This window comes from Podarcis cretensis (assembly GCF_951804945.1).
Source record: "Podarcis cretensis genome assembly, chromosome: 12".
Taxonomy (NCBI): domain Eukaryota; kingdom Metazoa; phylum Chordata; class Lepidosauria; order Squamata; family Lacertidae; genus Podarcis; species Podarcis cretensis.
The window spans coordinates 1,519,186-1,530,635 of record NC_137181.1 but is presented as its reverse complement, the minus strand read 5'-3'; the positions used below and the strand labels follow the sequence as shown (position 1 = coordinate 1,530,635).

General features: G+C 46.8%; 1 protein-coding gene and 1 long non-coding RNA gene across 5 annotated transcripts in view; one reads left to right on the top strand and one right to left on the bottom strand.

Moving 5' to 3' along the window:
* The first annotated feature begins 42 nt into the window (after window positions 1-42).
* Window positions 43-2,313, top strand: LOC307199334. 2 transcript variants are annotated; one of them, XR_013831889.1, is made up of 2 exons: window positions 43-1,431; window positions 1,468-2,313. It is a non-coding gene; the product is annotated as an uncharacterized lncRNA (long non-coding RNA). The 2 variants fall into 2 exon arrangements; XR_013831890.1 differs by having other exon boundaries at window positions 43-1,435.
* Window positions 1,502-11,450, bottom strand: part of LOC307199142 (uncharacterized protein) — a 28,968-nt gene continuing 19,019 nt past the window's right edge. For 2 of the 3 annotated variants that reach the window (XM_079946818.1, XM_079946819.1), the window contains 5 exons: window positions 8,769-9,244; window positions 8,485-8,566; window positions 5,527-5,609; window positions 4,692-4,818; window positions 1,502-4,156 (listed from right to left, as the gene is read on the bottom strand). In XM_079946818.1, coding sequence (XP_079802944.1) covers window positions 3,039-4,156; window positions 4,692-4,818; window positions 5,527-5,609; window positions 8,485-8,566; window positions 8,769-9,176 — 1,818 coding nt within the window. In that variant the 5' untranslated portion in view covers window positions 9,177-9,244 and the 3' untranslated portion in view covers window positions 1,502-3,038. Of the gene's footprint in view, window positions 4,157-4,691; window positions 4,819-5,526; window positions 5,610-8,484; window positions 8,567-8,768; window positions 9,245-9,768; window positions 10,160-11,450 lie in introns of those variants that run through there. The other variant, XM_079946820.1, reaches the window with a different exon arrangement.

Below are 11,450 nucleotides of genomic sequence, written 5' to 3'. Positions count from 1 at the left end.
TACAGACGCGGCTTGACCAGCAAGACTCTGGGAAGAGGTGCCAATAATAAGAATCCCTCTCCACTCCTCGGCCCAGGTCGTTTTATTCACAAAAGAACTTTTTACACAGTGTTCGTAAGAACCAATCAGATTTCCTTTGAGCATTTCAAAAAAACCCCACGTGGGGACAAAGTAAAACTACAAAGAAACTATTTCCTACTTGAGCATGCATACATATCTGAGAGTAAATAAAACAGGACTAGAGGAATGCATTCAGCAAAACCCCAGAGGTCATAAACAGGAGAGGAAGGATGGCAGTATATACCGTCTCCTTGTGAACTCTCTTCCTGGCCCTTAAGATCTATCTAAAGATTAACAAGCTACATCAAAATAACTTACTATCTTTATGTACTGAGGATGCCTGGTGAAGCAACTGGCCTGTGTTTAGAATGCTTATACGTGCCTGTCAGGCGTAGAGAAGGAAAATGGCAGAGGTGCAGAGGCTTGTGGGATTCGATCAGAAATTATTGTCAATGAATCAAACCCAGCCAACGCCATGCTTTCATCGCGGACGCAATGGCTTGCTCCATATTTCATAATTCCTCATAGCAATCCCACCTGACCCCCACACTCTGGATAGTTGTACCCCTACATAAGTGGACTCACCTGATGTGATCCAGGTTGTAGCAGCCCCATCCCATTCTGAAGTGTGCCCCTACCTCCATTTTTAAAAAAGAAATAAATAGAAAGCACCTGCGCCGCGTCTAGGCAGCATCCACAATGTGATGGAGAGTCGGGGGTTTTTCTGGCCCAACATGATTACCGTATATATGTCACGAGCCCCATTTCTTTGCAGAAAGCCATGATAGTAAGAACATGGTGGGTGAGATTAATTTATTTTTATTTAATAAAATGTATATGCTACTTGATGGTAATAAAAACATCTCAGCGGTTTACTGGAAATCTTAAAATTATCTATTACAAACAGTTAAAAACAAATCATTTAAATTAAACAGCTAAATAAAAATCAAAAACAGTAAAAACATTAACTGTACAAGACTAAAAGACATCAACATCTATGCGTCCAGAAATGCTTGCCTGAAAAGCATATTTTAAGCAGGAGCCCAAAAGGGAACAGTAAAGGTGAATTTCAGGGAAGAAGTGATCCTATCCTGACAAGAAGGCCAACTTGCTCTGAGAGAGTCTCTGGGGATTTCATGGTCTTCAGAGGATCCTTGGGAGAGACAAGGAGGGCTTGGGGACTTTATAACCTAGTACACCGCAGGTTCACAGCCGGTCAAGGCCTGTTGTAAGGAAGGCTTCTCCCCAGCCAGAGCCTTTCCCAGAAAGGGAGAGATTTCCTTTCACCAGTGTAAATACATCCCACACTGCAGTTGGTTCAGGGTTTCTGGTCAGGGGTGGGTGTGGGTGTGGATGGGTGTGTGTGTGTGTGTGTGTGTGTGTATATATATATATATATATATATAGGAGAAAACAATAATTTCATTTTGATTATTCCATTTACTTTTGGGTTTATGGCCTAGCTAAACTGCCTTTTACAGTACAGAACTAGCTGCTTTTAGGGACTGCATGTAGTGAATGTCCGTTCCAGAACACGGAAAAGAATAAATTGTTATGGGCTCTATGGTGGTCACCGTATGCCTGGAAAGAGAATCGGCTAGACAGGGCAGTTGGGATTAATCTTGAATTGTTTTGCAGACAGATGGAAAAGGGTATTGGGAGACATTTAATGAACAGGAAACATAGTCAAACTCTTAATAAAGAAAGATCTTGGAAATGGTTAGCTTTAGCTGAGATTCCTGCATTGCAGGGGGTTGGACTAGATTACTCTAGGGGGTCCCTTCCAACTCTACAACTCTATGAGTCTATGAAATAAACCACAGTCTCTGAAGTGCCTCATTTCCAAAGGAAACAGGAACCTCAGCAAATGCCTAGACCACTGGAATCTCACACTGCTGTGGAGACTGGGGTGGCATGGGACAGTATTTTAATGTCACAGTACAGTCACATTCAAGAACAGCTATGGGGAAGGACTGCAGGTGATAGGTTGGAAGACAGAATACCCATGGACAAAGTTATACATTGGACAGAATCGTTTCCCATTCTTGTGAAGAAGAGCAAGAGCGTGAGAACCAATAATCTGTGGGGCACCAGACTTATGTGGAGAGGGTCGCCACAAGGCCTTGACTCGAGACACAGCCGCCTAGCATGGTTTCAAAAATACCTTTTCCATTGTGACTGCGTCTCAGTTAACATTGGGGAGAAGTAGAACAGTGACACCTGCTCAAGGAATATACGTGAGATACTGATAAAAGAATTCCAATTCGTCAAGATCTGTTGATTATGTCCACGTGGCATGGGGAAAAGTGTCGGACACCTGGCACTGGGATGAGTTGTGTTGTTTAGAATCTTGGTTCAATCTAAGCCTTTTTCCATGCGTCGGATGTGTGCAGATGAGGACTGGGGTTGGCTAAAGAAAATAAACTTTGCTTGCTGTTGCTCCCAACCACCTTTGAGTGCAATAAACACGTAACTTTTTCTTCCTCGTGGATAACAATTATTTGCTCCTTGCACCCCCTCGGAATGTACTTTGAATAATCGGAGGAGGACAGCAGCAAGGGAAACCTCAACTTACTCTTCTCACAGAGGGAAGCCTTAAACTTCTGGCTCTCCTGGGAGCTGTCCTGTGTCTGGTCAGGACATACCAGGAAGAGCTTCAAGCTGACACCACTGCCATCCTGGACATGCTGAGGATGGAAGCAGTGCTCAGGAGCACCACAAATTTGTAAACTGTGAATTGCTTGTCAACTTTTCAAAAAAAAAAATTCAGCATTTTGGGCTGCCTCATCAGTGTTGCCAAATTGTTCTTTACCCTCTCCCCAGAGGGGACATTCAAAACCTTTGCCAATGACTTGCACCTCACAGATCTGGGTACACAGAATAAGAAATATTGGGCACAGGGTGTTTTATAAGACAAAGTCCACTTCTTTGCTGGGTTGACAAATGAGAAATACACTAATGCAATCTTTACTCTCATACTAATTGAAGTCTTCTAAAATCAAATTTGTACACAGCCATTGATATGGTTTCTCCCCACTATGAATTCTCTGATGTTGACAGAAGTTTGTGCTTATATTAAAGCTCCTCCCACATTCCAAGCACTGATATGGTTCCTCCGATGTATGAATTATTTGATGGGCAGTGAGACTTTCTTTCCGACTGAAGCTCTTTCCACATTCTAAGCACTGATAGGGTTTCTCTCCCGTATGAATTCTTTGATGGGAAGTGAGGCTTTCCTTCCGGCTAAAGTACTTTCCACATTCTAAGCACTGATAGGGTTTTTCCCCACTGTGAGATCTTTGATGGGAAGTGAGATGGGCACTCTGACTGAAGCTCTTTCCACATTCCAAGCACTGATAGGGTTTCTCCCCTGTATGAATTCTTTGATGGGAAATGAGACTTTTCTTCCAGGTGAAACACTTTCCACATTCTTGGCATTGAAATGTTTTCTCCCCAAGGTGACTACTTTCATGATTATGAAAGTTTGTGCTTGTATTAAAGCTGTTTCCACAGTCGAAGCACTGATATGGTTTCTCCCATGTATGACTTATTTGATGGGAAATGAAACTTTTCTTCCGACTGAAGGTCTTCCCACATTCCAGGCATTGATATGGTTTCATCCCTGTATGAATTCTTTGATGGGAAGTGACATTTTCCTTCCGGCTGAAGCTCTTTCCACATTCCAAGCACTGATATGGTTTCTCACCTGTATGAATTCTAAGATGGGAAGTGAGACTTTCTTTCCGAGTGAAGCTATTTCCACACTCTTGGCATTGATATGGTTTCTCCCCGCTGTGAGTTCTTTGATGGGAAGTAAGATGGGAGTTCCGACTGAAGCTCTTTCCACACTCTTGGCATTGATATGGTTTCTCCCCTGTATGAATTCTTTGATGGGAAGTGAGACTTTCCTTCCGAGTGAAGCTGCTTCCACATTCCAAGCACTGATAGAGCGTCTTCCCAGTGGGATTTATTTGATGGGAAGTAGAATGGGAGCTCTCACTCAGGCTCTCTCCAGAATCCAAAACTTCATACGGATTCTCCACTGGATGGAGTTCGTCATGGTCTCCCCTGTTCTTAATTTCCAATTCATCACCACCTGCAACGAAGAGATAAACAGATTAGAGCCTCAGGAAGAAATGGAGGCCCCTACTACTGAGCAATGCTCATGAACACTTGTGATAGAGGAAGAATCGAAGGGAATCATATGTGAGGTCTTACTACAGGGTTCACTACCTTTGTTTGAAAAGCCTAGCTCTTTTCTGGGATGGGTTTTCTTTGGCCCAATCAAGAAATCCGCTCCGTTTCCAAGGTCAGTCATCCCTTTGCTCAATCAAAAACAGACAAAAGCAAAAACAAAAAAGCCTGACAGAAGCTTCTTCAACTTCCCTAACAACTCTGAAGCCTAGACAATTCAGACCAGCCCAATCATCTTTTAAAAAGGAATAAATGGAGGAAGAATATTTGCAGACCAAACAGTAGAAAGCCCTCCATTCTAAATGTGCTGTGGTGGTGTCAGAAAAGCAGGTGCTATAGGTGGCCCTGTTGAGCTCCATCAAAATACAGAAAGTTCATCACATATAGATACGTATTGAATTTCAAAACAGACATCATGATCCAACAGGGAGCCTTACTGAGAGAGTTCATGATCCCACAATTCTCCTCCATGACTTCCTTATGCAGAGCTCTCTGGTCAGGATCCAGCAATGCCCACTCCTCATCTGTGAAATGAACAGCTACATCTTCAAAGCATACTAGACCCTAAAAGAAGAAGAAAAATGTCTTGCTCTCAGACAGCATAACGATTGTATTTTTCACATTGTTACGCTGTTTTCTGCCTGTTCGTTGCTGTGCTGTTTTAATGGGATTGTTTGGCTGCAGATGTTAAGTCTGGATGCTGATTGTAACATGTTAACAGAATTCTTTTATTCTGTATTTTTATGATGGGTATTAATCTTTGTGCAAATGGGTGGAACTCCACATTGTGCTCTTCAAATCAGGTATTCCAGTTGGCCAGACTTAAGGATTCCCTCTCTCTTCTCCTCTCCCCATGTGCTGTTCTGGGGAGGGATACCCCCAGATGCCCTAAAGCCAACTTCAAGGAGCACAGGGGGGCACAGGGAGGGGGAGGAGACAGCGGGAAAGCCCCATTGTGCAGCTGATGGAACTGCTTAAGTGAACCCTGGCAACTGTTTTCTATGGCTTCTCAACTGCTTAGAAGCCTATTTTAACATCCAATGATAAATATATAAGCAAAACTACAACAATTGAAAAACAATACTTGCAACATTCAGAAGGCTAAGTTAAACTGAGGCAGTTGTTCATTATTCTCAGCACATAAACCTTGAATAGCATGTTCAGGGCAGTTTTGACAGAAGCTAAAAGGAGGACAGAGGTTTATTTAGGCCCAAAGGCACCTTGGCTGCCCCACTCCTCAGCTGCTTTCCCCACAATGCTCCTTCTTCCTACCTGGTCTGGTTCCACAGCCACTGTTTCCCCTCCACCACAATGAAAAGATGAATGAGGAGGTCTTGCCAGCATCCTTCTGTCACCTGACAAGGAGGAAGACATTAGGGCATGCTTTTATCAGAGGTGAAGCAGTGCATATCTAACCATAATAAGTCATCATGGGGGACTTCAACTTCCCTGATATCTGCTGGGACTCAAACTCTGCCACGAGTGTAAGGTCTGACAAATTCCTCCATTGCCTCGCGGACAATTTCATTTCCCAGAAGGTGGAATAACCAACAAGGGGGTCATCTATGAGGACCTGGTCCTCACCAATAGGGAGAAACTGATTGAAGTGGAAGTACTCAGAAACTTGGGAGGAAGTGATCATGTTCTCCTGGGTTCCAGGATACAGAGGCAAGGGAAAACTGAGCATAGTCGGAGAAACACTCTGGACTTTAAGAAGGCCAATTTCGAAAAGCTGAAGGAGCTACTGGGTGTGATCCCAAGAAATACTCAAAGAGAAGAGGGTCCAAGCTGGATGAAAGTTTTAAAAGGAGAAATATTGAAGACCCAAATGCAGACAATACCAACAAGAAGGAAAAGTGGGAGGCATGATGTGGCTGAACTGAGAGTTAAGAGGGGCATGTATAAGAAATGGAAGAAAGGGGAAGTCACAAAGGAGGAGAATACACAAGTAGCCAACAGTTGCAGGCTGGCTAAAGCTCAGAATGAGCTCAGGATTGCAAGAGAGGTTAAAAAAAAAGTTTCTTCGACTATGTCCAAAGTAAGAGGAAGAACAAGCAAGCAGTAGGTCCTCTGTGTTGGGAACATGGAGAAATGCTATCGGGTGACAGAGAACAGGCGGAACTGCTCAACACCTTCTTTGCCTCTGTCTTCACCCAAAAGGAAAGTGATGCCCAACCTGGTGGTAACAGAATAAATGATGTAAGGAGGGAGCTGCAGCCCAGATAGGAAAAGGGGTAGTAAGGGAACAACTAGGTACTTTAAATTAATTCAGATCTCAAGGGCCTGATGAGCTGCACCCAAGGGTGCTAAAGGAGCTTGCAGGTGTAATTTCAGAGCCTTTGTCTATTATCTTTGAGAACAGGTGAGGTCCCTGCAGACTGGAGGTGGGCAAATGTTGTCCACATCTTCAAAAGGGGGGGAAAGGAAGACCCAGGTAATTACTGACCAGTGAGCCTGACATTGATAACAGGGTAGGTCCCAGAACAGATAATTCAACGGTCGGTCTGTGAGCGTTTAGAAAAGGATGCTGTGATTACTAAGACCCAGCATGGGTTTCTCCAAAATAAGTCATGCCAGACCAATCTGATTTCTTTACAAACTTGGTGGATCAGGGGAATGCTGTGGGCATAGTGTATCTTGATTTCAGTAAGGCTTTTGACTAAGTCCCCCATGATATTTTCACGAGGAAGCTGGTAAAATGTAAGCTAAACGAGGTAACTGTTAGGTGGATTTGTAGCTGGCTGGCTGACCAAACCCAAAGAGGACTCATTAAAGGCTCTTTGTCATCCTGGGGAAAAGTGACAAGTGGGGTGCCGCAGGGTTTTGTCCTGGGCAAGTTGTTCTTTAGCATTTTTATAAATGACTTGAATGAAGGGACTGAAGGGATGTTAATCAAATTTGCAGATTGCACCAAAGTGGGAGGGGTGGCTAATGCCACAGGAGACAGAATCAGAATTCAAAATGATTGGAGAACTGGGCACAAGCTAACAAAATGAATTTCAATAGGGACAAATGTAAGGTTCTGCACTTAGGCAGAAAGAACCAGATGCACAAATATAGGATGGGGGACACCTGGCTTGCTAGCAGTACACGTGGAAAGGATCTAGGGGGTCTTGGTGGACCACAAGTTTAACATGAGTCAACTGTGTGATGCAGCAGCAAAAAAAGCTAATGCTATTCTAGGCTGCATCTGCAGAAGTCTAGTGTCCAGGTCAAGGGAGGTCATGGTCCATCTCTCTTCTGCCTTGGTCAGACAAAGACCTGGAATACGGTGTCCGGTTCTGGGCACCACAATTTAAGAAGGAGGTTGACAAGCTGGAAGGTGGGCAGAGGAAGGAAACCAAGATGGTCAAGGGTCTGGAAACCGAGCCTGATGAGGAACGGTTGAAGGAGCTGGGTATGTTGAGCCTGGAAAAGAGGAGACTGAGAAGAGATTTGAGAGCCATCTTCAAATATCTTAAGGGCTGTCACATGGAGGGAGTGTGATTGTTTTCTCCTGCTGTGGAGGGTAGGACTCGAACGCATGGCTTCAAGTTGCAAGAAAGGAGATTCCGACTAAACAGTCAGAAAAACTTTCTCACAGTAAGAGCCGTTCAGCAGTGGAGCAGACTCCCATGAGAGGTGGTGGACTCTCTTTCCTTGGAAGTTTTTAAGCAGAGGTTGGATGGCCATCAGTCATGGATGCTTTAGCATTAGGTAGGTAGCCGTGTTGGTCTGACACAGTTGAAATATCTAAAAAAAATTAAAAAATTGTCCAGTAGCACCTTAGAGACCAACTAAGTTTGTTCTTGGTATAAGCTTTTGTGTGCATGCACACTTCTTCAGATACGGTATCTGAAGAAGTGTGCATGCACACGAAAGCTCATACCAATAACTTATTTGGTCTCTAAGGTGCTACTATACACACACACACACACACACACACACACACATTTCGGATGCTTTAGCAGAGATTCCTGCATTGCGGGGGTTTGGACCAGATGATACTTGGGGTACCTTCCAACTCTACAACTCGATGGTTCTATGAAATAGGCCTTAGAAAATGTCTCCCCTGCTGAGTGCAGTTTGAAGTTTGTACCTATTTCATATTTTAATTGTGGGGGGAAATGTCTCCCTTCCTGAGGACTCTTGTCCCCAAGTGTCTTCCCCAAAAAGATTAAAAGAACCCATGGATTAATTTTAAAAACCACAAAACGAGACCAAACAGAGAAAAAACTCCTTCCTCCTTACCCAGTGTCAACTCTCTGGTGTTCAGCTGAGTCTTCTCTGCCCCAGAGGAATCCGGGCCCAATTCTGCAAACATATCCTTTTCCTGAAAGAGCAACAAGGATTCAAAACAGAGAATGGAGAGAAAGATTAGGAAAGTAATGGCAGAGGCAAAAACTTTAGGGGTATCTGTTATCATTATTTGGATACTTTCAAAGAAAAGGTGGGGGCCATTAGGAGAGAATTTTGGGATATTTGCCCTCCTGTTCAGACCCCCTTGAGGGTATCCTGAGGAAAGTCTCTCTCACCTGCTGCTCTGCCTGCTTCCTCTCCTCTGCCTGACTCAGGAGGAAACCTTCGGCCAGGGCCACCGCCTGGGAACTGGTCTCCGCTCCACATTCCCGCACCCAGCTCTCCATCTCTGGCGGAAGGACAGCCAGGAACTGCTCCAAGACCACCAGGTCCAGCATCTCAGCTTTTGTGTGCCTTTCTGGCTTCAGCCACTGACAGTCAAGGTGGTAGAGTCGGTTGCAAAGCTCTCGGGGTCCTTCAGTCTCCTGGTGGCACAACTGCCTGAACTGCTGGCTCTGCACATCTGAGCAGAGAGCCTCCTCCTCACCCAGGATCTTCTGCACAGAGTTTTCCCAGAATCTGCTCCCAATTTTGAAGGCACTGAGTTTTCCTGCTTCAGTTCCAGATGAATCTTGCTCATCCATCTGTGCTCTCAGGAAGCCTTCAAGAGCCTCCAAGTTCTGACTGTGCTAATCAGAGTTGCTGCCAAACCCTACAAAGCAAATGCATTGTTTTTGTTACAGAATTGGTACACAGTCAAGATAAGCAAGTGTGGGCGAGTCTTGCTAAGAACCTGACCCGCAGGACACTACAGCTAAGACTCTAAGTCTTCTTGAACAACAAAAGGAAGAAAATGGAGAAGCTATCCTCTAGCCTTCCTAGAAGTTACTATGCAAAATGTGCAGGCAATTTCAGTGTTTTCAGTCAATGAATGAATTCAGAACTGTGATTGACAAGTGAGTTATTTGTACCTTGTGTAATGTGGACACTAAGCTAGAGTGGGAGGGCTAACCCTGGGGGTCCTCAAGACTTGCTCACCCGCCCACCCTCACTTCCTGCTTCCGTCTCACTTCCTAGCACTTCAAATCTCCAACGTTCTCAAGATAGTCTATTGTGGAAATATATCTATCTGTTATTGTTCTGATGGCCAACCCCTGAGGGCCAAATGAGGGAGGCCAAAGATGGTGCAGGTGAGGGCTAAGATGAAAACAGAACTAAAAAGCAGCTAGGACCCACCTTCTTTCCGTGGTGGTAAGTGGTTTAAACTGTTTTTAACATTGTGTTTTAATGTTGCAATCTGCCCTGGGGACTTGGGGCGAAGGACAGGTAATCGTTGCTGGCATCTGTCTGTCTCTGGGGATGAAGTCAAACTGCTAGGTTAGCAGCACTGAAGTAACCTCTACGGGGCACAAGCCTGGACATTATGTACAGCAGTCCAAGGCTGCCCAGACCCTCCTCTCGGCCTCCCTGATGTGGTCCAAAGGAACGCAGAGCAGAATGTTTGGAACCAGCCTGGCTGCAGGAGTTTCCAGAAGGAGGCGCCCAAGGCACCATCCAACTGTCTCAGGGACTTGATTCTGATTTGTTCAGAGTCTACTCCTTATCCTTTCCTCCTCCCAAATATACAGTGGTAAAAGGTAAAGGTAAAGGTACCCCTGCCCGTACGGGCCAGTCTTGACAGACTCTGGGGTTGGTGCGCCCATCTCACTCAAGAGGCCGGGGGCCAGCGCTGTCCGAAGACACTTCCGGGTCACGTGGCCAGTGTGACAAAGCTGCATCTGGCGAGCCAGCGCAGCACACGGAAACGCCGTTTACCTTCCCACTAGTAAGTGGTCCCTATTTATCTACTTGCACCCGGAGGTGCTTTCGAACTGCTAGGTTGGCAGGCGCTGGGACCGAGCAGCGGGAGCGCACCCCGCTGCGGGGATTCGAACCGTCGACCTTTCGATCGGCAAGTCCTAGGCACTGAGGCTTTAACCCACAGCGCCACCTGCGTCCCTATATACAGTGGTACCTTGGGTTAAAGACGTTTCAGGTTACAGACGCTTCAGGTTACAGACTCCGCTAACCCAGAAATAGTATCTCAGGATGAGAACAGAAATCGTGCTCCTATAATTGGAAGGGGGACCCCCTAGTCCTGTCCCCCCCCCAAAAATCAGCTAAAGCATCCATCCCTGGCAGGTGGCCACCCAGCCTCCTCCCCATCCCTCCCTCCCTCCCTCCTGCTGCCGCCGCTTTCCTCCTCGGGTGTCACTGTGGTTGTCTGCGTGGGACACGGGATCCCGTCTTTGTCTGCTGGGCACTCCTGGAAGCAGGCCTTTCCTCTCCGGTTTAGGCTTGGCCCACCTCCCTGCCAGGGCCACGATTCTGGGGCGCCCTCCCCGGGGAGGCTCCCCGAGGGAGGCGGGAGGGAATGCCCGGAAGGAGCCCGGGAGGAGGAGGAGGAGCCCTGGAGAATTCCTCCTCCAGGAGAGGAGGCTAGCAGGAGGCTGGATCCTTTCCTTCCAGGTTCCTGCAGCTGCCAGCAGCAGCAGCCTCCTCGGCGGGCAACCTGCCCCGGGCGCGCAAAGGGAGGTGTTGGCATCCGCGCTCTCGGCCAGGCGCGTCCCCTCCCGGCTGCAAAACCTCCAGGGACCCGAAACATCTGCATCCCCCCCCCCCTGCCCGGGACAGGGAAATGGCTCCAGACCCACCACCATCACCGCGAGAGAGACCGAGACAGGCAGGCTCCGGGCGGAAGGCGCAAAGCTGGAGCCGGCGCTCTCCAAAAGCCGAGGCCAAAGACACCTGGCGGGCACCTGGGGGCTTGCGGGAAAGGGGCTCCTGAGCCTCTGAGCACACGCAGAGCGCGCCTGCGAGCAGGAGGGAGCCCAGGCGCGCGGCCAGGGGAGGCCCAGGGCGCATCCTCCTCCTCCTCC